General features: G+C 54.8%; 1 protein-coding gene across 5 annotated transcripts in view; it reads left to right on the top strand.

The window, feature by feature from the left end:
• The window catches only part of NLGN3 (neuroligin 3), a 39507-nt gene that overhangs the window by 3202 nt on the left and 8729 nt on the right, over nt 1–27576 (top strand). Inside the window, exons 1-5 of one of the 5 annotated variants that reach the window (XM_065077724.1) lie at nt 8139–15182; nt 15635–16379; nt 17482–17541; nt 24005–24064; nt 26806–26955. In XM_065077724.1, the coding sequence (XP_064933796.1) occupies nt 15902–16379; nt 17482–17541; nt 24005–24064; nt 26806–26955 (748 nt within the window). In that variant the 5' untranslated portion in view covers nt 8139–15182; nt 15635–15901. Of the gene's footprint in view, nt 1–8138; nt 15183–15634; nt 16380–17481; nt 17542–24004; nt 24065–26805; nt 26956–27576 lie in introns of those variants that run through there. The other 4 variants (XM_065077723.1, XM_065077725.1, XM_065077726.1 and 1 more) reach the window with 4 other exon arrangements.

Genomic DNA, 27576 nt, shown 5'->3' on the forward strand with positions numbered 1-27576 from the left:
GGTGTGTGTGGGTCTTGGGTCGGCACGGAGAGGAGGTGGTCACAGCCGGCTGGCAGGGACACGCCAGCAGAAGGAGGCAGTGTGACTCCTGGTACCGGGGTGCTCAAGGAGAGCTGGGTTTGAGGACTGTGGCAGAGCTGAGCTGTGCTGCATAGTGGACTAAATGCTCCAGTGGTCTCCTAATGCTGGGGGCAGGGAGCAGGCTGTGACCAACGCTGTGTGCTGCTGGCCTCAGCAGGATTCTGCAGTGGGTGTGAGGGGAATTTATAAAAGGTCCTGCAATTGCCAGAGCTGGCAGTTTGAACCCACATCATTCAGACCCTGGAGCGAGTCTGACTGTGGGGAAATGGACACGAAGTGGGAGAGGTGGAAAGACACAGGGCTTCTGGCTGCAGCTGCCAGGTCCTGTCTGGTGCATGCAGCCCTTGGAAGTTTTCTCTGGTTAGGAGGATACGTGTCATTTGTCTGGAGGCTTGTCTGGGCTTCTTAGCATTGGGGTGTTGTAGCCCATGATGAAGCCTGTGTTCCTGATTAGTTTTGCCATTGTGTGGAGAAACTCTGCCCTTGCAATATACTCCCTTTGCCATGTTGTCTGTCTGGCAGTGGGGCAGCCATGTGGCATGGTGCGGTGTGGGGGGGTTGTTTGTGAGCAAGACTTGGTGCCGGGGAGCACTGTTTGGGCTGCGACTGCCTTGGCAAGAAGCTCAGCGGATTGTTGGTAAAGAAGCCTTGTTCCTGACACTGCAAAATGCAGAACAGTGGAGTAACATCTGTTATTTTCAAACTGCATCTCAGTCTGAGTGTATCCTGCGAGGTGCCTGGCAAGCAGAGCCAAAGCTTTGCCTAGTGGCCAGATGCTCTAGCCATGCCAGCAGAGCAGGTGGCAAAGTTCGGGAAAGGTTACAAGACGGAGCGTGTTATGGGGCTTGTAACTGTGGACAAGCCTTGTTTGAGTCTGGGCCTGGACTCCTGGGGCTCTCTAAGGGTGAGGATGGTTGACAGAGGCTCATCAGGAAGGTTTTTGTGATGGGCTTGGGGAGGTGACTGCTGAGAATGCCCTTTGGTGTGGCGATCGGGGGCTGCAGGGACTTTGCCTTCATCAGGCATTCATTAGCTGCTGCTCTAAGGGAGTGGGAGAAGAAGCCCAAGTCTGCAGTGTGGCCAGACTGTCCATGTGCCACTCACCATGGCAGTGGCCGTGTCCATCTCCTGGTGCCAGCAGCCAGTGCTAAAGAAGTTGTGGAGGTGAGGCTGTGTGTCTGGCTGTCTTCACGTCTTTCCTCTACCCTTACATGAGTCCAGGCATTGCTGAACAACTTGAGGACTCGTGGGATCGTGATGCAGGAGAAGGGGGCAGGGGCTGCTCTATGTGTCTGTCTTTAGAGCTGCCCAAGGGAGCTTAGGAGAGACATGTGGCTGTTGAGATCATTGTGGAGTCAAATGCCTGGAAATTGCAGCAGGAATGGTCAGAGGTCTGACAGCCTCTGTGCAAAAACAAAAAAAAAGCACACCAAAACCCAAAAGGCTAAGTAAGGAAGGGTTCTTCAGACTGGAAAAGAAACAACAGAAGGTGGATAAGATATGCCTACAGGAGACCAGGAGAGAAAAGATAGAGGTTAACTGTTCACTGTTTCTTTCCATGCAAGTACAAGGTCACATCAAATGAAGCTAGCAGGAGGTGCCAAAGAGGAGGAGGGGCATTGCTTCTCACAGACGTGCTATCAAACTGTCCTCAGAACAAGGTGTTAGGAAGAGTGGAACCTTACATTGAGGAGAAACAGGCTGAATTCAAGAAGGACAAGAGGTTTCCCCAGAATCAATAAATACAGCAAGATCCACCTCTGACTTGGGCTGTTGCTGAGCTGCAAATTGACTGACTACAGGCAAGAAAGTACATAGGGCAAGGTGGACCCTTAGTCTGAGCTGTTATTTTCATAACGTTGTGCCTGCCAGAGCCACGTGGAGCCAGGAGGGAGCACAGGGCTTTGGTAAATAACAGTGGGTTTGTCCCCATCCAGCTCTGTGTTACTTTGCTTGGCACAGGGTGACAGGTGCCTGCTCAGTCCTGGTTCCTCGCTGAGAGCGCGGGATGCTCTCCCCACATGATGGAGGTACAGCTGGGGGAAGACGTGGGACCTGTGCTAAGCTCTGTTCCTCTGCCTCAACATCACAAGACCCTTTGCTGGAGACTTCTGGTGGACTTTTGTCCACTGAACAGCTGCTAATTTGGTTGGTTTGAAAATGGAGGGCAATATCCCTGCCCTTCTGTGTTACCTGGCAGGAGTAGCAGAAGAGGAAGCAGAACTCTGCTTCCTGTGGTTTTCTGGGCAGTGGACACCCACCTGACACGCAGGCAGTGAAGCTGGAGTGTTGTCCTGGCATTGTCCCAGTTTCCTGGTACTCACTGCACGTGGTGGGCACCGTAGGAGCACGGGAAATCTGATCTTCATCTCCCCCTCCTCCAGTCCCCTGGTTCTGCCTGTTCTCACACATGTCAGGAAACATCAGTCTCAGTTTTGTTCCTGGTTTTATGCCCAGATGAGAAAAGACTCATGTCCCACTACCAGTGAGGGTCCAGTTCAGCCTTACCTTGGCATACGTGGTGTCCCAGAAGGCTGTCCCCCAGCTCCTCCTTGTGGGAGAAGTAGACTTGGGGAGGAGGATGCAGGGATGAGCTGGAGATCTAGCAGTCCCCAGTGGGCTTTGGGTTCTGGGGGGCAGCAGGATGAGGCCAAGCAAGGTTGAAGCTCATTAAGAGGATTCTACTGCCCATCCTTATGACTTCCAGGATGACGCTGTCCACAAGAGCTGAGGGAAGTATCCAGCCATCACAGTGGTGTCCTTGAAGCCATGAAACTAAAATCTGCCCTTGGTTAACAGCCCTAAGGGGACAGACCCTGTGCCTCAAGACAGAAACGATCTCTGTTTCTGTGTCATTGCCATTTGGGTCTCTGTTGCTGCTGGGGTCTCCCGGTGAGGATCTGAGGTTGCAGACTTGGGCAGGGAGCTGCTGTACTTTGATGCTCATGACCTTAAGAGGAGCTAAATGGTTACCTGCTCTTTATAACAAAATCCTTGTCCTGTGTCCACCAGGGATGATGCTTCAAAATGGGCATCTTCTGAGGCAGAGCTGTGCTTGGGGACCTCTGAGAAGCAGCAGGGAGCACAGGAGCCTTCATGGCCCTGTTGATTGTCCTTCCTTGGCATTGCTGGTCCTTGTAGCCTGCCTGTATGTGCGCTTCATCCTGGTCTGCTCCCTCAGACAGGGTATCCCCAGCCTGCATGATTTGCTCTGGTCCAGCTTATTTCTTAACACTAGGTAGCCTTTACAGCAAAACACATTAAAGGATTTTTTTTTTCCAAAGGTTTTAGGCTTTCTGCTTTTTTTATGCTTGAAGATAGAAAATATGGGAGGAGAAAGCCACAAGCGAAAATAGAAAATACATTTTGGATTAAATTTGAACAGGCTTCCTTCCTAGCTGCTGGCCTGCCTGGCTGCCAGTCTTTAGCAAGCCCTGTTTGTTTGAGCAAGAGCCAGACTTTGCGTGCCCTGGCTGCAGACTAAACCTCCAACACCAGAGAGTTTTCATGGTCTTCTGATCGGTCACACCAAGCTTTTGTTTTGGTTTGGGAAGGTGAGCAGCTGACAGCTCTTGCTGAGGGCACGCTTCCCTGCTTGAGGTAGCTGCTCATCTTAGGTGAGTAGAGGTTCTTGTGGGATTGGCCTGGACCATCTGACAGCTTGAGATCCTTCCAAGGTGGCTGACACTGGATCTGTCTGGGCTGCCAGCTATATGTATGACCTGTGACAACAGCGATCTCTGGTCATGATGCCTATATGAACTCTTTATTTTGCTCACTGGAGCATGTAGCAAATCTGTGCATTTCCAGAGTTCCTGAGAAAGCCTTTAGGGTTTCTGGGGAAACCAGTAACTCTGGGACGGGCTTTTATCTTGTTCAGCTGCAGATGGGCACTTTTGGATGCCATGCCAGCAGCATATGTGGGTGGCTGTTGTGCCAGAGCCCCCAGCGCTCCCCTTGCCCTGGTGCTGCCCCAAGCATGGAGGGCACTGCCAGCACCACGGCGGCTCTGCTGTGAGCCGGTGACGGCTGCATGGGGCCAGTGGATTTACCCAGGAGCTCCTCCACAGCCACCAGCCATTATCTTCGGTGCTGGCACTCGGCAGCGGGGTGGGGTGAGGGGGAAGACAGATGTGGAAGGGGAGGGTGGCTTCTCCAGCACCTGTGCCTTATTCTGGAGCATGCAAGTGTGAAATTCAATTTATAGATAAGCCATAGCTGGTGAGGAACACAGGCCACGGTGTCTGCTGGAGCCAGGCAGTGTCTGGGAGCAGCGTGGCCGGCATGCACAGCATGTCCTGCCTGCCAGCTCTTGCGGAGGCTGACGTCACCTCAGAGGAGCTGAGGCTGCTGCAGGACGTGGCTGCTTGACGCTGTGTCATGTTGGCTCTGGGTGTGCAGCCCCAGCTGCTGGCAGGAGCCCTGCTGAGAGGTGCTGCCCTGGGGCTGCTCTCCCCTGCCCTGCAGAGGCGAGGGGTGAGCGAGAGGGACCTGGTGCTCTCTGCCACCAGCAAGCTGGGAGGACAGACAGGTATCGTGGAGTCTGTGGTGCTTCCAGCAGTGATGGCATTTTCCCACCTCCACATTTGGATCTTCCCTTCCTGACGTTTCCATTGAGTACTGCTTGCTGGTGGGAGCAGAGGGAACGGGTGTTATAGCATTAGAAAACACAGCTTGCACTGGTCCGTGCCCTGTCCTGCGTGTGCATTCCTGCCAGTGGTCACAGCTCCCCTTCTCCTGCCCCACTCCAGAGCTTTCTGGGTCTCCCACCTCTGAGTACTTTGCAGAGAGCAGCCCTCTGTTGCAGATGAGGAGACTGGTGCTGTGAGGAGGACATCATGGTCACCCATGCCAGCCATGGCAGAGCTGGGATTGAGTAGTGCCCTGGTCCTCAGTGGTGGCTGCTGCCAGTGCTGGCTGGGTCCCCAGGCAAGCCACAGTGTCATGGAGCAGTGGGTAACTGCTGATGCTGTCAGGCCTGGAAGGGACACCAGCATGGTGATGCCAGGATGATCAGTCTGTTTGGGTGTTCCTTGCTGGCCAGAGAAAGCACTGCTCCCCTGACCCTGGCTTGATTCTTGCAATATGGTCAGAAAATCCTGTCTGATCTCTGATCAAAGCCACTGACACACACAGCTCTGCAGCTTGTGCTGGCCAAGTGTGCTCGGTCCCTCATCTCTCTGAGTAGGGTCATGGGCTGGGATTCAGCATCTCTCTGGCACAGAACGGGACCTGCAGCTCTCTCAGCTGTGGGAAGCCAGGAGACATGGTGTGGCACAGTCCTGCATCCCAGGCTCTGGGCATGTGAGCCTGCCTGGAGCCTGTCTGGTGTTTCACCAGTAAGGACTACAGTGACAACATGGAAGTGGTGTGGATGGTGGAGGTGATTCTAGCTCAAACATCTCCTGGGGCAGCTTTCCTAAACGTTGCCACCAAGGACTCTGCAGTGAGGAAACAATTTGGTGCTGGACTGCAATGCTTGGGCTTTCTAGCCCCATGAGGGAGCATGCCTGGCCCTGCTGCCTGCACTGTGACCCTGGAGGGGTGATTTTGTCAGGATGGTCCCCACACCTGCTTGCACAGGGACTTGCTGTCTCGATAGAGCCACCCTGCTCCACAGACTTGCTGGCTGGGTTGGTGTCCCATGGTACCAGGCAGGCGGCAATGGGTGGTGCAGGAAGGTGGTGTATCTACACTGCCAGATAACTTGTGACCTTATCTCTGCACAGGAAAGGTGACTAATTATGTCATGTTTCAGCTTCTGTGGAAAAGGTAGTTCCTGCTTGTCTCTGACTATTTTCCTCATCTTTGTTCTTTGCCCTGGGTTTCATTACCTTTAGCCAGGATCACCTTCATGACCTGGCTTACAATTCTGCCCCACAAAACTTTGCTCAGATGAAGAATAGCAGTGAGCAGTGATGTCAGGCATAAACTGATGGGTGAGACAAGTGTCAGTAAAGGAAAAAAAAACCTTTATCAGCTCTGCCACTGAAAACAGAGTTTCTTATAGCCACGGTCTGGATTACAGCCTGTGATTATGTGGCTTTGGCTTCCTCCATTAAGTCAGTAAAAATGAAACAGTGACAGCTTATTTTGGGTGTAGCTTTTCCCATTCAAAGCACTCTTGGGTTTTGCTATGCACCCTCTCTGGTTGTATTTACAGGAAGTCTTTGTGTTTTAAGCTGCAGAGAGCTTCTCTCTGCCCAACCCACCTCCTTACACTTTCAAAGCCTCTCCCAGGCCATGCTAGTCCATGGAACGCATTGGCTGTGCACATCCTCAGCTTGCCTGTAGCCACTGGTGCATTCTCAGCTTTCCTTGGAGCATGTGTGAGACATCTTGACCTGTTATTAGCACAAGTGGTGGCTCAGGTAGGAGCAAATTGCCCATGGCCCAGTTGGTTGGAGACCGTCAATGTGCTTTGCATGGCTGGGTGCTCAGAAAGAAGCTTGAGAGACTGGGATATGAGAGTGTTTTGGGGAAGGACATTCAATCAGCACATGGGTTTCATATTTGCTGCTTAATTTGAGGCATTTCAGAAACAGGGGTGTCATTGCATCAAGCCAGCTTCTTTGAGTCACTGAAGTCTCTTTATTAAATTTCAAACCTGCTTTTGCTAACATAAGAAATATGAATGTGTTAGAGTTTTGGAAGCTTGTTGCTTTGAAAAGAGCCTTGTGCTTTTGTAATTGGTCCCTAATATGGTTCAGTCATAATGATCCATATTAACTTACAAACTGGGACCTCTACTTGTTGTAGTAGTTTCCAAGGTGGTTGTTTGAGAGAGGACATAGGAGCCATTACTCTGGCAGATGTGAGGGGGATGGTGATGAGCAGCTGGGATAATGTCAACGTGTGGCTTGCCAAAGCTGGAGAAGGAAGTGAGGGGAATGCTGCTTGTGCAGACTGCTTTCCCTTTGCTGGGTGAGATTTTCACTTTAGTCACTAGCTGCAGAGTGTTGATCTCAGATTTGTGAGTGAGATTATATTGCCTTAAAGTAGGTGTCTGGTGCTTGTTTGTGATGTGTTGGAGAGCGAGCAAGTTGTCTTGGCATGAACTTTGTGCTGGTGCCAAGGGCTTGCAGAAAGCAGATTGTCTGTCAGTTTGCTCCTGAATAGATGTCTGGAAATTCCAGGGTTCTGCGGATGCATTTCTGCATTGTCAGTCACCTGCCCACACAAAGTGAGCACTGGAGTAATCATTCCATTTAATTATGAAGTGCTGTTTCCTCTAGAATAGAATACTGAAGTTGGAAGGGACCTGCAGTGATCACCTAGTCCAACTGCCTGAGCAATTCAGAGCTGGCCAAAAGTTAAAGCATGTTGTTAAGGGCATTGTCCAAATGCCTCTCAAACACTGATGGGCTTAGGCAACTGACCACCTCTCTAGGAACCCTGTTCCGGTGTTTGACCACCCTCTCTGGAAAGAAATGCAGCCTAATGTCTAGTCTAAACCTCCTTTGGTGCAGCTTTGAGCCATTCTCATGCATGCTATCACTGGATACCAGGGAGAAGAGATAAGCACCTCTCTCTCCACCTCCCCTTCTCAGGAAGCTCTAGAGAGCAACAAGGTTGCCCCTCATCCAGCCCAGGCGTTGCAGCGTTTGCACAGCAGGTATCCTGGCACAAACGGCCCGTCGGAGCCCGAGAGAGACCAGACGCTTTTCCGGCAAATACTCTGTGCCTTTTAGACGATCTGTGATGCAGGTCTGCGCTGTGGCTCTGCTCGGAGAACCACGACTCGTTCTGGAGGGGCCGGCGGGAGCGGCGCGGTGCTGAACGGACAGCTCCGGCCGGCCCGCCCGGCTGGGACGGACCTGCGGGCGGGGCCAGACCTGCGGACACGGACCGACCTGCCGACAGGGACAGACTGAACAGCCTGCACTCCCTCCCCACACAACCTTCAGGGAACAGCACAAAGCACCCCCCCGTGGTGGTGGGTCTGTCAGGCCGGACCAGGCGCACTCAGAATGGGACAGGGCAATGCCACATCCAACTGTTGCAGCATGTATGAGGTGACCCAGTCCCAGGGGCTTATAGTATCTCCTTCAGGGCTCTTTGATCTTCCAGGCTGGGTCAGGCTCTCTTCCTTTGCTGCCAGTTGTTCTGACTGGGGAGCAGGTGCATGTATATCTGTGCCAAGGCCAGGGCACTGTGTTTGCTGTTTAGACAGTGGTTCTCATTAACCTCTGCCCCTGCAGAGAAACATTTGTAAATTGAAACTGTGCAAGCAACAAGGTGAGGGAGAGAAAACTTGCCGCCATTTCTTCATGCTGAGATCAGGGAAGCCGTAACATGAGATAATCCAGATTATTTCTACCCAGAATGTGGTACTAAACGGCCTACTTCCAGCAGCTATCCCTGAGCCACGTGGAAACCCAGCAGCCCATCAAGAGGCTGCTGCCACTGTCCTCTTCACAGCCAGGGATCTGTCCCGGCAGAGCCTCTTGCTCATACAGCAGCTGCTGGCTGTGCCACGTGGCCTTGCCTCAGCTTTCCACCACACTCCTGGGAAGCATGTGGGAAAGTCAGTCGAAATATAGACCAGCTCAAGGTGAGCATGTAGCCTACTCCAAAAGAGCTCAGGCTTTTAAGCACAGTTGTCCTTGGGTCCTCTATAGAAGCCACTCTCTGCTTGCATCAGCAGTATTGGGTGCTGACCCCAACACCGTCCCTGCTGCAGTGCTCACTGTCTGTCCTTCAGCGGCATCAACAGTCTCAGCTCAGTGACACTGAGAACCCCCTTGCATTTTTGGAGCTTTTGATGCTAAATAGGAATTGGAAATGAGCCCGGCTATCTCACCTGCTGGGTAGTGTGCCTTCTGGAGCCGGACACCTAACTGTGTGCTGGAATTCAACACCAAAAATGTCTGGAAAGGCTGAAGTGTGAGCAAGGGAAAGGTCTGCTTTGCCCCTGATGTCCTTCCCAAGACAGGCTTGGCACCTTCATGACAGACTTGTTAAAGGCCACAGAGCAAATAGGAACAGGCCATATTGTGGCAGGAGGCCATTAGCACCACAACAGAAGTGGCACTTGAAATTGTCTGTTTCTAGGGATTTTGGGTAACATTCTTCTGTTCTGAATGGGAGCTCTCGAGGATCTTGGCACGTGTCTGGGAGTTATCAAAGAGCTTCTGTCCCACATATGTTCTTGCAGCACTAAGGAACTTAACTGACACTCCTCACACATTCTCTCATTCTCTCCCCAGGGCAAAGGATGTGCAGTGGAGTGTCTTGTAGGCTTCTGACATTCAGCTTGCTTTAAATGTTGGTGGTGCTCTGGGAAGAAGTTAGGAAAGGCAAGTCACAGGGACATATCTTGCAGTTGAAGCAGATGAGGGTGGGGTTTTTGACTGTTTTTCCTTCCATCCCATCACAGTGACTGTGGTGCCTAGATATCAGAGATGCTGCAGATGTGCTTCTAGGAGGAGAGTGGCTCTGGGGGAGACCTCTGCATGCTAAGGAACACATGTGATGAGCTCCATGGTGCTTGGCAGTCTCCTAATGTCCCCTAAATGTTCTGCCCTGTCAGAGAGTCCTAAATGCTGAAGGCTTCTTGGCCAAGGTGGCTGTAGTTTACCCAGATGGTGACAAATGCTGAATGACTGAGGACAGGGACAGAGCTGCCAGCCAGGGTGATGAGAAGTGTAGGGGACTGCGCTGGAGGGGTTGCTAAGAAGTTATTTGGTCCATCCATCTGCCATGTAGCATCTTTTGCAGATATGCACAGGGTGCTTAACTTTTCCTGGTGTACATTTGACCTTCCATTCTTAACAAGAATGTGTCTCCTACGTAGCATGAAGCTCAGTCAGACTGTTCTGACATTTTTTGCAGTGACCTTTACATGTTATAAAACTGCATCCTCTGACTTGTCTTTTCTAGAGACCCACTCTTCCAGGCTTTTGCCTAAGGCTTTTTGGTGGTCTTGCTGGTCTCCTATGGCCTCTCTCAGTTGGTCCAAATCTTTTGGGGAAGGAACGATTTCTTTGGAGGAGAACAGTATAATTACTTGATGTGCCCTCTGTGAGCTCAAAGGAGAGCGGAGTAATTACTTCACATATCTTTATAAGCTGCCCTTTCACGCATCCTACTGTACTTGCCTTTTTTTTTTTGTGCCAATGACATGCTGGCTCGCATTCCATTTGTACTCCTCTGTAGCCTTTATGACCTTTCTGGCAGAAACGCTGCTGTCTTTTCTTCCATGGTCTGTTTGTGCAATTTTTTACCTCCCAGTGACTTACAGCCCTGCCCATCATCTCTCAGCCTTTTCCCCAGTCTGTCAGGAGCATGTCAAATTCCCATCCTGGCTTCCAAAGCACTGGGTGTCATGTGCACATTTTAAAACATACTCTGTACTGTCATTTAGGTCATTCATGGACAAGCAGAGCAGTAGCCACAGTAGAGCAGACCTTTCTGAAACCCTCCTTGTCTCCTTTCAGTGTAACTGCGAGCCACTGGTAACCATCTATTACAATGCAGCAGCTCTGTGATGGACCTAAGTCCTGGAAATTGCCCACACCGTGCTGTGGGACTGGGAAACATCTCCCTGTGGCACTGATGGGTAACCTAGGGTGGGTCAGAAAGACTTACTGGGCACAATCCATAGCACATAACCACCAACTTTACTCGGTAGTATTATCTTCAAGTATTGACCCAGGCCACAAGCATCAGAGGGTGTGAGCCAAGACCTGCTGTTAGGGGGTTGCTCTTCAGGAGCTGCCAGGACGCAAGGATGTCAGTCCAGTTGTGCTGCAGCTTCAGTGATCCCCCGGGTTTCCTATGGGGTTTCTGCAGCATCACAGGACAGGTGAGATGGGAGCGTGGGTTGATGAGAGCTGGGGTTGCTGTCTGGCAGAGGGGAGCAGCTGGTAGGGTGGGCGGCACATCTGGCAGGTGCTGCCGCCTCAGAGCTGAGCATCAGCCTGATGTCCCAGAGCACAGGCTGGTGGAAAGGTTTGGAGCTTGCTTACCCTGAGGAAGAGGAGGCAGAGGCTTCTCATGCTGCTTGCTGGGTGCATGTCTATGCTGGGGTGCATGGGCTGACGCCAGCTACCTCTCACTGTGGTACAACAAGGTCAGATGGCAAGCACAGCTGCGTAAGGCAGAGTGGCTGGAGGGTGCAATGGGACATCCCATCAACTTGCTGTTGGGGAGGAGATCATCCATCCATGCCAACTGGGCAGTGTGGGCAGTCTGTCCTGGCTCTGGAACATGCAGGACATAGAGCCACAGCATCAATGTGATGAGCCTGGGGTTGGGTCAGCCTGAGTGCTCAGGGGCAGGAGGCTGGACCCCGATGAAGGGCAGGCTGTCTGCTCGCATCTCCTCGGCCGCCTGCCAAGGAAGGTGTGGATCCGGCTCGTCTGGCTGGTGTTGAGACGCCTGACTGTGCATCTGCGAGGGAGGCTTCCAGAGGATCCCGCCCGCCCAGGTTTCCATGGAGAGTGTCTCCGTGCTGAGGAGGGAGCCGTCTGGCAGACAGTGCAGCCATGGAAATACCGATAGAGGGTTTTGTTTTCCAAAGCACATGAATAACATCCCTAACAGCTAGCAGCCTCGCTTCCTCTGCTCACCCCACCAGCGGTCTGGCAGAGCGACCTGGGATGCCCGCAGTGTCTTTATCCTGCCGGCTCCTTGCTGCGCACTCATCTGAGCATCCCCAGTTTGGCTGTATCTGCCCAGCCCGGACTGGTTTCCCTTCCAGTTGGCAGGCACGGCTTCTCCTGGCGCAGGGCTGCAGGGAGGCAGCAGTCGTCTTCGCTGGGAGATGTGTTTGGCTTCGCTGCTGGAAGGAGGAACGGGAGCACTGTAGGCGGCAAAACTGGGGAAGTTTTGCTCCCACTTCCCGTGGGATGTGAGAGGAACCGCTTCCCTGAACGAAGTGTCCTTTCTCAGATCTCTTGGTTATTTTGCATGCTTCAAAAGATCCAGGGGAAGCTTAAGAGCTGTTGAGGCAGCAAGCAGCAATGCAAGGTGCATGCAACAGCCCCTAGTGAAGGGAGCTGAGCTCAGTTTTTCATGGGAGTCTGTTAATATTAAATTAAGTCTAAATTCCCATTCTAAATGTTATGTTGACATGAAATTACAGCAGAAAGCACAGAGCACAGAACAGCAATATGAGGGTATAAGATGTGTTATGAGGGTATTGTAATAATCTCAAATGAGGCATTTGAAACCCAGGGAATTCCAGATTTAGGACTTGCATCATTTTTTGGGTTTGTAATTGAAAAAACAATCCAAACATGGGAAGGCTTAGGAGCATGTTGCTGAGACTGTTTGGGTGCCTTTATTCTGTGCTGTGGGGACATGGGCAGATGGAGGGGAAAAGTCTTTAAAAAATTATGGAACCAAATGTGGAATTACAAATGTTAAAATTCCATGACCTGGATTTGAGTGTTAAGGCACCATGGCTCTCCAGGGTAAAGTTAGGACTGCTGGGTCTTGACTGTGCATCTCCATAGCTGGACATATTTTGCTGTCACTCACATAACTCACCTCTCTGCCTGATGCTTCATAAAACTCATAATTGGAGACAGTTGCAAGTCCTATAGCATCATTTTGTTTAAGTTAAGGATGTGTACTTAGAACTTTAATTCTATATTAGCTTATGTTTTTTGTCTTCAGACTTCCATGGTTTTTAAAAGCTATTAAAAGAATCATGGATGAGGATTAAACAAAAACCCAAAGGAATATCATCGTAACATAATTCTGAGGAGCTGTAGCAAGAAGCTGATTTTTGGCTGGGTTTTATAAAAAGAGATTCCTCATTGTGCCTGAACAGAGTGGTTACGCTGGATGTGCTGCCGCTTCAAGGATGCAAAGTGGGTGGCAAATTCAGCCCTAATTTTGCAGTGGCTGGTGTGTGCAGCCCAGATGGGCAGCTATGGGCTGTGGAGCAGCAATGCCCGGTGCCGTGAAATCTCTTGGCTGGAGGAGCTGGTGGAGCAGCAATGCCCATGGCAGCATGTGGCCACAGACCTGAGGAAGCTCTCAAGTCAGGAAATCGGTGGGTAAGCCACTGCTGCCGAGGCTGTGGTGTTCCAGCAGAGAGAAAATGATGATGGGTTGATTGAAATGTCTCTGTGGGGAGTTGTGGGCACTGTCATAAAGACTGGAAGCTGTCTGTAGCTTCTAGTCATACGAATTAGATATGACAGTCATTAATAATTTGGCTTTATCCTAACCCATAGTACCTGAAGTTCCCTGAGCAGCAGATTTGCACTGGGCAGTTTGCCTTCCAGCAGTGTCAGGCAGAGTGGTGGGTCTCAAGCACCTTTGAGATCCCACTTGGAAATGCAGCTTTGGGGGGGTCCTGGGCTGTTATTGCAGCCCTGGGATGTCACTTCTAGGCAAAGGTCAGTTCTCTGCTGAAGGAGGAGTATTAGATAAATGGTGGTTTTCTTCTGGAGCTGGAGGCAGAGTGGGGCAGCCAAGGCACCACAATGCAGCGTCAGCTCCAATTTTGGTGGGGCAGAGCCTGGGGTCTCTATGTGCTTCAGCTGTATTTCTGTCCCTTGATACACCTCGTGTTTCTTAGGCTTTGTCAGCTGTTTGGGGGATAACACAGCAGTGTTGTACTCCCACCGGGTGTGTTTCTGTCACTTCTTGGTGGGGCAGGAGGAGGTGGAGGGGAGCAATGTGCAGAGGTGATGTGGGTTAGGGGTAGAGCAGGATCAGCCTGGTTGTGACAGCTCAGCCCTCAGGTTATCCCTGTGCTGTGGATGGGGCAGTACCACCCCTGTCTGGCAATACCCGTGGTCCCTCTATGGGCTCCAAAAAGTGCCTGCATGGCCAGCCCTGAGAGGCCTTGCTGCTCAGGCAAGCTGGATGCAGTAACATGATTGTCTGGGCTGAGTGTTTCTTATTATGCTTGTCATACCCTGATTTCTGAGCCTGCTGTGTTCCCTGGGCATATCAGGAGGGCAGGCACAGCACGAGCCCATTTCCTTAATGACCAGCAGTGAGTTGCCTGCACATGTGCAGTGCAGATTTGAAACGCCCTCCATGGTTGTTCTCTTTTTTTTTTTCCTGCGGATTTTCCGTGTTGGATGAGGTGTTCTCCATTTGTGGAGTCCCTGCCCAGCTGAGCCTTCACCAGAGCCGTGTACTCCCATCTGCTTACAGCCCTTATTTTGTGCTCCAATAATTCCAAGGCAGCTCTGCTCCCCTCTGAGCTTGGAAGAGATTAACGGGTGGGCATGTAAGGATGCTCTGGGGGAAAATGGAGGTGCCCCGTCACTGCTGCCATCTTTCTCAGGGTAAGATATGTGGGTTAGACAGGATGAGCATCCTCTGACCTGTCACCAAGCAGTTCCTTTTAGTGGAGACTGGGCTGCAAAGCCACCTGCCGACGTGTGGAGCCGGCCTCTGTCTGATGCTGCTCTTGCCCGGCTGGGATGTGGGTGAGCACCGGGTGAGCACCGGTTGAGCACAGCCTCTGCGGCTCCCCTTGCCCAGGTCCCCCAGGAGCAGCGGTGCTGGGGAAAGATGCAGAGGGGGGGGCACTTACATAAGCCCTGAATGCGGCAGGCGGTGCGGGGAGGTGAAGGGCAGAGCACTGAAAATCCAGACAGCCTTCAGCAAGGGCTCCCTGGCGGAGGAGCTCTGCTCGCTGACATACATCCGCAGGTCCCCATCTGCAGCCACTGCTTCCCCTGCTGCCTGCAGCTCCTTTCCTTGCGGACCCCACAGGGGCTGCCCTGTTTGCTCCCCCCCTGCCGACAGCCTATGGGATGTGGGAGCAGAGCTCTGTGCCCTGGGGCTTGCTCAGGTGGCCGGGAGGCAGCCAGGGCAGGGAGGGGGTGGCAGGTGCCAGCACAGGGGGACACTGCCCTGAATCACTCTGGCTGTTCCTATCCTCCTCCCTCCTGCACGGGTTGTGCCAGCGGTGTCGCTGCTTTGGCCAGCGGCACATGGAGGGAGAAAGCATGTGGGTGGGTGAGATGGGTGTCTGGTCAGGACACGTGGGTCTAATTTGCTGGTGTATGAGGTGGTGCAGTGGTACCCAGGTACGCGAGTGATGCTGGGATGGAGCCAAGGCGAGGAGCACAGGCTGCACCGTGTAGGAGCACAGACAGCAACAGCTCAGCCAGGAGGCAGAGGTACCAGGGGGCTCTTGTGCCGGGGCTGTGCTGGGCGGCGGCCGTGCACAACAGGTTCTTTGTGGGGAGGGACAGTGCCGGGAAAGTGTCACTGTCCTGCTGGTCTTGGCACCCATAATCTGCTGCTGATACCCTCTTGCAGCATGGAGCAAGCGCACTGTGCTGCCATTCAGGGTGGCTGTGGGGCTCAGCTGGGCAGGATGGGGGCAGGGTTGGCGCCCAAGCACTGGGAACAGGCTCTGCAGGCATGGACAGATGCCGTCTGTGTGTCTGTGTGTACTCTACTTGTGCTGTCCGTGCTTGCCTACTCAAACCACCTGCCTGGGCAGGGGCAGAGCCAATGAGCACCCATGGGTGGGGGGTCAGGCTAGTGATCCCAGCTTCTTCTGCACTGCAGCTCTTTGACTCTTCCCAGAGCAAGTCTGCTGCTAATTCCCTCCATCTCTCCACAGTATCAGCAGTCTTCTCCAGGCCAGGCCATTGGCAGGCACGCAGCAGCGGGCAGCTGGCAGGCTGTGAGGAGTGGTGTCACATCTCCCTGCGTCCCTGCTCGCAGCTAACCCAGCAGAAGGTGTGGGTGGGCTGTGCCCTCCTGACTCCCGGCTCTCCTGCTCCATCTGTTCCCGGTGGGCAAATTGGAGGCTTGGCGTGATGGTGATGCCCTGAGCCCTCTCCCCAGGAGCTTCAGGCCTGGATGTTGGTGGTGCTCCTCCCGGACGATGTGGCTGATACTCTGGAGAAGCCCTCTTTTGCCCCCTGTTCTCCAAGTGCCTGAGCTGGTGGCCGGCTGGGACCTGCGTCTCACCCTCTGGGTCTTGAGCTTCGCCTTGGCGGTTGTGCGGATGGAGGGCCAGGTCTACTCTCCAACTGTCAACACGCACTATGGGAAGTTACGGGGCGTGCGTGTGCCACTGCCCAGCGAGATCCTGGGGCCCGTGGACCAGTACCTGGGGGTGCCTTACGCTGCACCCCCCATCGGGGAGAAGAGGTTCATGCCCCCTGAGCCGCCACCATCCTGGTCGGGCATCAGGAACGCTACCCACTTCTCACCGGTCTGCCCCCAGAACATTCACAACGCCGTTCCCGAGATCATGCTGCCCATCTGGTTTACCTCCAATTTGGATATCGTGGCCACATACATCCAGGACCCCAACGAGGACTGTCTGTACCTCAACATCTACATCCCCACGGAGGATGGTGAGTCCCTGCCGGGGTGCCCGCAGGAGGGCGGGGGGGGCTCTCCGCCCCTCCCCAGCAGTGGTTGGTCTCACCTGGGTGTTGTGTTTGAAGCATGTGGTTGTGGACCCTGCAGCATGCTGTCTGTTTGTGGAAAGCTTTCTCTGGCCACGCAGCTCGCCCTCTTGACCTCAGCTGCCATCTCTGTCTCCTGTGCTCCTGCTCTTCCACGCCTCCCGGTCCCTGTTCCCCCTCCACCTCCATGGCATCGTCACGGGTTCCTCTCTTGTGTTGCTAAATCTGAATCCGACTCTTTGACTGCAGATCCACAGAGCGACAAGCTGGTTTGTGCTCCCCAGGCGCCGAGTGCCAGGTTCTGTCTTGAGTTGGTTCGGGTTTGTCCTTCCTCCCCCCTTCCCACCCTCCCCAGGTCCATGCGCTAGTTGTGGGTGCGGGCTGCGGCTGCGGCTGGGAGGAACACTCTCTGCCTCTCCCTGGGGAGATGCTCCATCAAGGAAGGGACCATAGAGCACTTTTTTGGGCTCTGGTACGGATGGGAGGTTGGGGGCACCAGCAGGCACATCGCTTGGCTGCTCCGCCGTCCGCCAGCGGGACAGCGGCAGAGAGATGAGCCTGGAGTGCTGGGGACCCACGGGGCACGGTCCCATTGGGGTGAGGCTGGGCGGCGCCGGGTGCCTCCTAGTCTAACCTTTTCCTTTCTAGGGGATCCCACCTGAACTGTAAGTAGAGGGCAGAGGAGGCAGCGCCTGCCTGCACGCCTGCCCCAGCCTCATCGCAACGGGAGCCCCCAGGGATTTTCAGTGGGCTGGAAGGGACCCGCAGTGGGTCTGCTGTGCACGGCACAGCAGCCCGGCGGACTGGTGCCTTCTTCTGGGCCATCTGACTCCACTCCTCTGCCCCTGGGGCCCTTGGCCACAGGATGCATTGTGCCTTCCTTCCTGCCCAGCATGGCTGGTCCAGAGTTTTCCTCCCACGGTGACGCTCCCTCCCCACCTCCCGCGGTCCCAGGGGTGGCGGGAGGGCGGCAGCGTGGTTGTGATTGCATGCCCACTCCCACCAGTGGAGCCTCCTGTTATTTTGTAGTCTTTTATTCATTTTACAGTAAAACGGATTTCCAAGGAATGCACCCGAAAGCCCAACAAGAAAATATGTAGGAAAGGAGGTATGTAGCAAGCCGACCGGCAGAGAGGCACAGAGAGGAAAGAGAGAGAGAGTGAGAGAGTGAGAGGGTGCCTGACTGGCCCTCAGCCCACGGCGTGCTCCTCCGGCACCTCTCTGTGCTGCCATCCAGACTGCGGGCCCTGTGAGCAGCCCGCTCTGCCACCCCCATTTCCCACTCAGAGGAGCCCCACTGATGCTCTGGCCACCTCTGCTCCCCGGAGACAGGGAGACAGGACCAGTGCCGGCTGGGAGCGCAGGTCTGGGGTCAGGTCAGAGGAGGATGCTCATGTTGCTCCAGGCCTTTCAGAACAACTTCTCCTGGGCTAAGCCCACGCTTTCACCTTTATCCTGCTGGCACTGGCAGCTTCCCAGCCCCTGGGTTTGAAGGGGAACCTCTGATGGCAGGTAGCACTTAAATGCACCCATCCGCTAGATGTGCATCATCCATTGGGGGTGTATGGACCTGTACAGGGAAGCACCTGTGTGATGGGGAACTGCAGCCCATTCCAGGCTGAGCTTTTCCCCTGTTGCATCTCTGGTCATTTTGCATCCCAAGCTCCTCAGTTAAAAGCATAAAACCTCCCCTGGCTGTGTAAAGGCTGCCATGTTCTGCCCCAGCCTGCAGTCCGGTGAAGGCAGCTCCCCGTTTCTCACACCCCCATGCCTCTGCCAGCCCTGCCAGTGAGGATCTGCTCTCCACTTCCTGGCATGGCAGCATCCTCTCTGAGCCCCAGCCACCCTGTGGATGGCTGAGCACCTCCAGCTCAGACATGTCTCAGCTTTGCCTTGCCTCCACTCACAGGGCTGTGCGGGGCTCATCCTGCTGCACTTTGGGGCAAGGAGGGCAGCTCAGTCCCCCCTTACCTCGAAGTGATCCTGTGTTCCCAGCCAACCCCAGTGACACGGGCCGGGGAGTGCAGACATGCAAATGGGAGCTGCTCAGCCCCTGGTCAGACACAATGCTTCACCCATCTCGCTGCATGACCCCCTTGCAGACAGGGAGAGCCTGGGTCACTCTCTGCATCCTAAAGTTAAATGTGCAGGCGGTCGGGCAGCCAAGCTCTTCTGAAAGGCTCCGTGCAGGGCAGGGGTGTCTGGCGGGCGGGGGCTGCCGTCCTGGGCATCCCTCACCGCAGTGGGATCCCTGCCTCTGTGCCTCCACCTCCCTGCACCCTGGAGTCGGCGGGGCCAGCACAGCTGGGCTTGGACGTTTGGGGACCGCTTTCCTTCCAGCCATTTTCCCTCCAGTTCTGTTGTTGGGTTTCTTTGCTTTGCTTTTTCCTGTTGCTGTCCTGGCTATTCACACGCCATCTCTCTGAGTGCCAAGGCTGCCCCTGAAAGGGCTGGTGCATTAGGGAGTCTCCGCACGCTGCCTCCGGAGCCAGCTGTGCCAGCAATCACCAGCCACTTCAAAGCGCTTCCTCTCCTGGCCCTCCCACTGCTACCGGGCTTGGGGACCCTCACTGCCCCCAGCCCCACAGCGGGGGCTGGGGAAGCAGGGGCCAGGTTGTGGCTGGAGAAGGGGGACAATGTAAGACATGCAGAAACACCCCGTCTGCACTGGCGTCCTGGTTTTTCCCTCCCTGCTGGCTCTGCGCACAGGCAGGATTTCTTTGCAACCCATCTGTGGTTGCCTCTGGTCACCTCCTGAGGAGCTGGTGGGTTTTTTCTGCCTTTGCTGGGCTCTGCTGACTCACGAGCCAGCAGATCCCCAGTGCCGGCCATTTGGGCATCCAGATGCAATGTGGTGGGAATTAAAGCACCCAGACACTGGCGCTGCCCTTTGGCTCTGGCCACAGCTCCGGTGGCCATTGGCTCGAATCAAGTGAGTCACTTGCGATAAGACAGAGAGGCTTGTCCACCCCGTGTTGTGTTTTCTGGATTAGTAATTCTTGGGGTGAGGACAATGTACCTGCAGTGCTGATTTCCTCGGGCTGTGTGTCATTTGTTCTGGCTTGTTCTGGAATATTCTTTGATTATTATTTCTAAGGTCACATATGAGTGGCAAATAAGCACTCCTCTAGCAGGGCAGGCAGCTCTGCAGTATTTTGGTGGTTCAAAACGCCTCAGCTCCTACCTTACTGGAGTTTTCACAATTTCTGCCACCCGTAAGCTTGGTATATTTCATAGCCGCCAAAGGACTGGGAATTTATCAGAATTTATCCCTGGGACAGAAAAACAGTTGCTCACAACATGCCAGTCTCCTCCATAGACATTGGTCCCTTCTCTGGGAGCAAGACAGGGCAGCGGTGCTTTGAGAATAATTAGCTGTGTGTGGAGCCAGGGGAGCTGACAGCACCGGGGCTCAGCTGAGGCTCAGGTTTTGCTGTGACAATAAGCACTGACCACCCAAAGAGCATGTACATACACGGGGCAGTGCTCTGCACTTTGCTTTGTGCTACCAATGCTTCTGGTCTGTGCTTGGCTGTGGTGGGTGCCAGGATGCTTTCCCCATCTCTTCACCACCAGCCTGGACAAGCTTTGCTTCAGAGCATGAGGAGGTGGATGTCATTTTTGGGGGGGAAAAACATGGCTGCCCTGCACATAGCAGCCCTCCTCGTTTTTTACTAACGACTGCCCTAATCTCTCTGGCTGGGGCTGTGCAGAGTCTATGATGCTGCAAATATAAACATGCCGGTCCAGCATCTTGCTGTGCTGTGGCAGAGTGGCTGGAGCTCCCAGCAGCTCCCGGGCTCAGGATGCAATTTGGTTGCTCTGCAGGAAAAGCATTGTGGCTTCTCCACCGCTCTCCAACAAGTGAACTTGTCTGAGTATCAGCTGAGGCTTCTCTACAGCTGCACATCTTCTGCAGTTCTCTTGCTGGAAGGTTCTCAGTAGCCTCCTGTGAAGGCTGCTGCTTTGCAGAGCTGGCTGAGGGCAGACACTACCCCGGCACTTCACTTCTGCTCCAGGGAGCGATTTGCAAAGGTGAGGGTAGGTGTTTGTGCTGGCAGAGGCAGCAGAGCATGAGAAAATGCAGTGTTTTTATGGAATCTGCTCAAGGATGGAGATAACTCCTCTGCATCACGCAAGGACAGGGAGAGGCAGGGCAGCACTAAGGTGCGCTGCAATCTTGGAGCAAGGGCTAATGGCTGGAGGGGCCGGGGGAGCTGCCCCTGTCCGTGGGGTTGTGCAACAGCAGGTTCAGTGGCTGTCATCAGTCTCAGTCCCATTCCTTGTCACTCCTGGAGAAGCACCTGAGCCAGTGTGTCCACCAGCATGTGTGCTTCTGGGTGCACGCGGCCGTCAGACACGGTGGCAGTGCTGCTGCAGGCTCCTGCTCCCTGCAGCACTGTGGCTGCTGTGTGGGAGTGTGTGCCCCGGGAAGCTTGCACCGAGGAGGAGGTGCTGGGGCTGCCCGCACCCTGAGCAAACATTTGGGTTTGGAAAGGTGTCAGCTTTGGCTCCAGCTCTTCTCTTAGCCACACCACGCTGAGCACAAAGGCTCTAATGGCTGAGGCTACTTGCCTTTATCTCTGTTTGCACTGGTGTCAATGCTGTTGGCATGGTTTACTTAAGACAGGATAAATCTGGCGTGGATGCCCCTGTTTCAGGGAAAGTGGTTGTATTCTTTACTGAACTTGAGCTTAAATCTTCCTAGAGCCTTCAGATAAGAGCATATGCATCCTTCCTATCGGCCTGAACAATGTCACTTCACAGTCAGCTTAAAGTGAAGCAGCACAACAGGCATTCACACTGGGTTAGTGGAGGGAGGTTTTGATGGGTAAGGAGAATAAGAGCCACAAACACTTTGGTTTTTCCAGCTGTGAATCCACAAGCTTAAACCCATCCCTGTGAGAGTAGGTGCTGTGGAACTCTGTGTGGTGGCTTTTGCCAGTGTGGAGGGAGATCTCCTGGGATGGGCATCCTGGAACATGGCAATAACCAGTGGAGGGAAATAATGGAGCACAGTGCAAGGGATGGGTGAGGGAAGTGAAGCTGTGGTTGCTCTCATGAGCTGTGGGGCTTCAGTGGGTCATCATGAAGGTGGGCAACGTAATGAGAGGCAAAAGATCTGCTTGGTTGCAGCAGCCTGTGTTCACTGTAACCCCAGCCACCCTGGCACCTTCCTGCCGATGGGGAAGGCTCATGCTTTGCATCTGCCACGCACACGTGCCACTGCAGTTCCCCTTCCCCCTGGTCTGCTTTACTGCTCTCCTGCTTTGCTTAGCTTCCCAGTGCTGCTTTCTACCGTCCCTTCTGTGGTACGTGTAGTTCAGGTTGCTTTAGGCTCATCCCAGACATCCTTAAGCTCCACAGCAGTGGTCTCCAGCTGGATCCCTCCCTGCTCAGCCAGGACAGATGCTCAGGTCACAGGGATTTTGCCCACTGCCCTCTCTTACAGCCTGACAGCTCCTCACAGCCAGTTCCTCCATCCCTGTCTGCATGGAGACCTTTTTCCCCTGAAGGAGACCAGGCTGGAGGGCTGCAGCCCAACTGGTCCTGGGGCTTTAACAGCACCAGGGACTTTGACAGTGGAAAGTGATGTCTGACTGCCTGTGATCAGCTTCCCAGCTCTGAAGCACAGTGCGGATGAAGGTTTGCTGCCTGTGGTCTTCATTAGAGAAAAATCCCTATCCCTGAGCAGTACCAAGGAGGTTGGCGCATAGCACCGGTTAGCAAATATTGCATGAGTGCTTTGTCATTTAAGTGCTTTCTGGGCTTGCAGCTCTTCCTAATGAAGACACAGTAGGTCAAGCTCACAGCCTCTTGCAAACAGGCGAGGCAGCCGCACGTGCCCAGCTGAGCGTGCAGCCGGCGGGTGGGCTGGGGAGGGAGCACATGGGAAGGATGCAGCAGGAATGGGGGATGCTGGAGCAGCGGTGCTGGGGCAAGAGGTGGCAGGGATGGGGGTGGCACTGGGTGAAAACAGGAAAAAGATATGAGGAGCTCAGCGAATGGCTGGGTGGTGAAGAAGAAGGTGAGGAAGCAGGGCTGGGGCTCAGAGGGGGTAAGTTAGGAGGTGAATTCTGAGTCAGATAAAATCAGGACAGCTCTGGAGACAGCCCTGCAGCAGGCAGGAGCAGCTCTACCTCGACTTTTCCTGACAGTGTGTCTCACATGGTCTTAAACACCTCCCCAGCCCACCTCCTCCAGTGCTTTCCTGCCCTTTCTGCCCAAAGGTTTTCTTCTTGTCCAGCTTCAACTGCCTTGTGCAGCTTGGGAGCTGCCTGTGGTCTGCACAGGGGAGAGGGAGTTGCTCTTCCACCTCACCACTTCACAGTGGACTTTCACGTGTCGGGATGCTGCTGTAGTTCCTGTCACTCCTGTGCTTCCAGGATTTGCATGACGCAGCCTTCTCCAAAATTTTCTTGCCTGCTGGATTTTCCAGATTTCTGGTCATTGTTCCTTCAGTCTTTATACAGCAGGTCATGGCTGCTGAAGGTGTTTTGCAAGCCTCTTGCCCACATGGAGCTGCCCCATGGCCATTTCAGACCTCTCACTCCCCCTTCACAATTTCCTTTTGAATTCCAATCTTGTCCCACTCCACCTCTGTTATCCAATCCCAGTGTCACCTGTGTAATCCCACTCCCAGAGTGACAGTGAGGACAACTCCCTGATTTTGTCTTCCTGGCCAGTTTCGTGCTCATGTTGTCATAGTTTCATCCAGCCATGGGGCTGCCTCTCTCTTGTGGGAGCCTTGCTGGAGGCTGTGCTGTGGTGGCGATGTGGTGATATTTTCAGAGTATATATTTTCTGCCTTGATCATGGCAGGCTGGTCAGTGCCTTTGCAATCCTTGGTGAACCGTGCAACTAGTCTTTTAAAAAAGGAGTTAGTACAGGATGGAGCAGAGCAGGGAAGCACCCGTCACGATGGCTCCCTGCAGTGTGCCCTGGTGGTCTCGTGCTGTGGCACCGGTGGTTTGCGGCACAGCCATGCCAGGCACAGCAAGGGGCCATGCAAGGCGTGACAGGTAGGACCCCCACTGGTGGCTGGTGACCACCCAGGGCAACCCTTCATGTGGGCTCTGCTGGTGGCAGGGGACAGTTGTGCCTGGTGGCAGCAGAGCTGGGAGCAGGGGTCCTGCCTGCATCAGGGCAGTAGGAGAGAGAGACCTGTGCCCCGGCACAGGGAGCTGAGGGTGTGCAAGCAGGTGGGTGCCAGGCTGGGATGCAGGAGGATCAGTGAGTGCTTGGAGAGTCTGATGCTCCCCAGACCCGCTCTCCTCCTCCCTGCTGCCCCGGCGCTCCCCGGGGAGGATCTGGAAGGGGTCCAGGCAAAGCGGCATCCTGGCGTAGCTCCCGGGGCAGTGCTGCCCGCGCCACCCTGGCTCTGGGAGAGGTGCAGTGTGAGTAGCCAGCAGTGCTGTGGGGCGCAGGCCTAGCCCCACCGTCTCTGCTGTCATGCTATTTTTGAATTCTCTTTTGTTTTTTGTTTTTTTTTTTTTGTTTTGTTTTGTTTTGTTTTGTTTTTATTTCCTTTCGTTTCCTTTTTGTTCTGTCTCCTCGTGTTTGGTCCCTAGGAGCCAGCGCTAAGAAACAGGGCGAGGACTTAGCGGATAATGACGGGGATGAAGATGAAGGTATTTCTGTGCTCGAGGCTGCCACTGCATGACACGCAAAGCAACTCCGTTTGCCCGCCATCCGCTGCCATCCCCAGGGAGCCCTGTGTGTGTCCGTCTGCCGTGCCAGGCAGCTGCGCGGGGCGGGGGGCAGGCTGGCCGGCTGTGCAGGGCGCCCAGGTCCTTCCCCTCCTTGGGACGGGGTGGGGAAGCTCGTGGGTTTTTTCGCTTTAGGAGAAGTTTGCTCCTGCTCTGCTTGAGCAAGGGCAGGGAGGAAGCATGGCAGCTTGGGAGGAGAGGAGCCCTTGGGCACTTTGGCCCATTTCACCCTGAGCCTGGTCACATTCCACCTCCAGCCTCATCTCTCTGGAGTCGGTGACATGCAGCTGGGAACCAGCGACCTCCCCCTCCACCCTTCTGGGTTCTCTTGTGGGCACCACTGGAGGGTGGCCATGACAGCAGCTTGGTACCCTTGTCACCCTCAGGGTACCTGGCCATGTGCAGGAGACCCGAGGTCCACTCAAACATGTTTTCTGTTAACTTCTGTCCACCCAACGTGAACGAGGTCTTGCTTGCAACCAGAGCCTCAGCACCAGTTGAGGCAGAGCAAGCAGGCTTTCAAGCAGATGTGATTCTAGATGTATGCCAGGGCTAAGCAAGCTGCAGAATAAGCTGCTTTTAGTAAAATGGAGTTGTTCGTCTGCAGGGTATGGAGTTGTTGTGTTTGTCTGCAGGGATGTGAAGAGGAGACAAGAGGAAGGGTCAGCCAGGGTGCAGCCCTAACGTGCCAAGGACAGTAAAACCTCATGGTGTGCAGGAGTCCCAGGACAGCTCAAGCATGGCCTGGCAGATGGCGTTTAGGATCTGGGAAAGAGATGAAAAGCTTTTTCCTTGGCAGTACCAGAACCCTGTTGTATTCTCCCACTAACCTGTGTCCCAGGATTTCTTGTACCAGGGCATAAACTGGCATTCAGCCTAAGTGACTTGACTGTGCTAAAGCCCCACACACTAAAATGTGCTGTAGCGATTAGGAGCCATTCATTCCCTGGTACGTCTCCATGCATTGCTGCCATTCTGCTGTGAGGATGTCCCTTTTTGTGTCGGTGGGAGCGTGTGGCAGGGAGGAGAGGACACAGGCACAGGCACAGATGCTCCTGCCCTTCACATTTCAAGCAGGTGGCCCTGGGAAGCGTTGTCCTGCCAGAGGGGACAGCCTCTGCCGCACAGGCAATGTCTGTCCCGGAGGAGCCGTGAGTGCATTTTCCTCTGCAGGTCTGTGCTTTTGCCTGGCTGCATCCCGGCAATAGGAAAAGAGCTGGCAGATGTTTTGCCTACCCTCATTCTCCTGGAGGGAAGAGGTTTTCTATATGGAAGGGAGGTCACCCTTAGCCATGTCGCAGGCCACAGCTGGAGGTGGGGATGGCCAGAGGTACCTGTCAGCCTGCCCCACAGCTCACTGCAATGGGCCAGCCGTGGGGAGGAGTGGACGTAGGCAGGGGTTAGGTGAGCGGGAAGGGAGCATGTGCAGCCTGCCTGGGCATCCCTGCTGAGTTGGTGCATCTGTGGCCTGGGAGTCCCAGCCCTGCAGGGACCACAGCAGGGCCAGGCTGCCAGGATGGTGCAATGCTGCGGGGAGGAGGCAGGCAGGGAGCAGCAGGTGGCCTGGGCATCTGAGGCCAAGCAGGCTCAGCAGAGGATGCCGGCCAGCCCAAGCAAGGCACTGAGTGCAAGTGAGCACAAGGGAGGGCAAAGTCCATCGGTGCTGGCTTGCCAGCCCAGGAGAGGGCTGGGCACTGCAGGCATGTGGGACCTGGCACCAGCTCCACAACGGGTACCACTACCTCCTCTGTGTAATGTGGGTGAGATGTACCAGGAGCTAAGCACGGGTGTTCCTTCCTTACACCCAGGTTCATCTCCATGAGGGATCCCAGGCCAGTGGGGCAGAATGGGCAGGACGTCCCCCAGAGACAAGGCCAGTCAAGAGGGAGCATGGCTGCTCCTTGCCCCTAGGCTACCGCAGTCCTTCCTCCCCAGCCCTTGGGATCCCATTCCCCATCCTCACTCCATGTCTCATGCCCTGTCCTCGTCCAGACCCCGTGCTCACCTCCCTGACACACACACGTGCACACACTGTCTGCCTCATCACCATGTCTGTGTCTGGGCACTGGGGTGCCATGGGTTCACATCCAGGCAGCCAGCAGGTTTCTGCCTTCCCAGGGGAATGGGAAGGAAGGGCAGGAGAGTCAGATGTTGAAGCACCTACCAGTGACCCCCTGCCTTCCAGGTCCTGCACACCCCCATCCCTGCCCCCTTGCAATGCCAGCTTCCAGGACTTCTGGAGCCAAGAGCTTGGGTCCAGCCAAAGACAGGACATGGGGCTGCATCCCGGGGCTGGACTCTGCAACTCCCACCTGCAATGGAGGTGCCGCTGCTCTGGCTCCTGCTCACAGCCAGAGCTCGGCTCCAGGGAAGAGCAGCCAGGTCCAGTCACCATCTCTCCCACATGTGCTGAGACCTCCGAGGGGACAGCAGCGTGGGGACAATGCAGCAGCTGCTGCCACCCAGAAAGGGGCTGGCGGGGTTGGTTCAGTGTTGGTTGGCTTTGGAGGTCCACGCTGCGTCCCCCAGGAGAGCTCTGGATTTGGTTCCTAAGTCGCCTCCCCAGTCCTGGCAGCTGGCATTGCCCTCGTCCTTGGTCTGCCTGTCAGGCAGGGTGCTGCAGCCACCAGCAGGGTCCTGTGTTTAACTGCTTCTCCTTCCAGACATCCGGGACAGTGGGGCCAAGCCGGTGATGGTGTATATCCATGGCGGCTCATACATGGAGGGCACGGGGAACATGATAGACGGCAGCGTCCTGGCCAGCTACGGGAACGTCATCGTCATCACCCTGAACTACCGCGTTGGAGTGCTCGGTATGGGCTGTGCTGCCAGCACGGCCAGGCAGCAGGATGAGACACCACAGCTGACTGGGCTTGAACAAGCTGGGAAGGGGGTGTTGGGGGCATGGGGCCCAGCGGGATGGGGCTGCACACTCAGTGCTGCCCCTGCCCTCTGCCCTGGCCACCGAGCCGGGTGCCACGTGGCAGTGTCCCCAGCGGGCAGTCGCAGCATGGTCTGGCTCCTGGCACGGGCCTCCCCAGGCTCATTTACACAACCTGGCTCAGCTGAAAGCAAATATTGGTCTGCGGTTAAATAAATAATAAATGTATTTACCCAACATCTCCTCCTGAGAGGGCTCAGAGCAGTGAGCTGCCAGCGGGTGCTTCCTCGCAGGGAACCCGCAGCTCTCCCTCCCCAGACAGGGGCTGCCTCTAAGCTGGCTGAGCTGCTGGGACCCCCACAACCGCCCACCATGGTCTGGCTGTCCACAGAAAGGGTCACCAAAGGGTGTTGGGTGCCATATAGAGGAGGGTGGCTGTCACATTTTCATGAGCACTGGTGACCTAGAGATGTGAAATGGAGACACGGGGTCTAAAGGCAGCATGGTCCCCTGCCTGTTGCAGCAGAAACCCCTGGGAGCTGGGACATGGGAG

This window comes from Columba livia, chromosome 12 (genome assembly GCF_036013475.1).
Source record: "Columba livia isolate bColLiv1 breed racing homer chromosome 12, bColLiv1.pat.W.v2, whole genome shotgun sequence".
Taxonomy (NCBI): Eukaryota; Metazoa; Chordata; class Aves; order Columbiformes; family Columbidae; genus Columba; species Columba livia.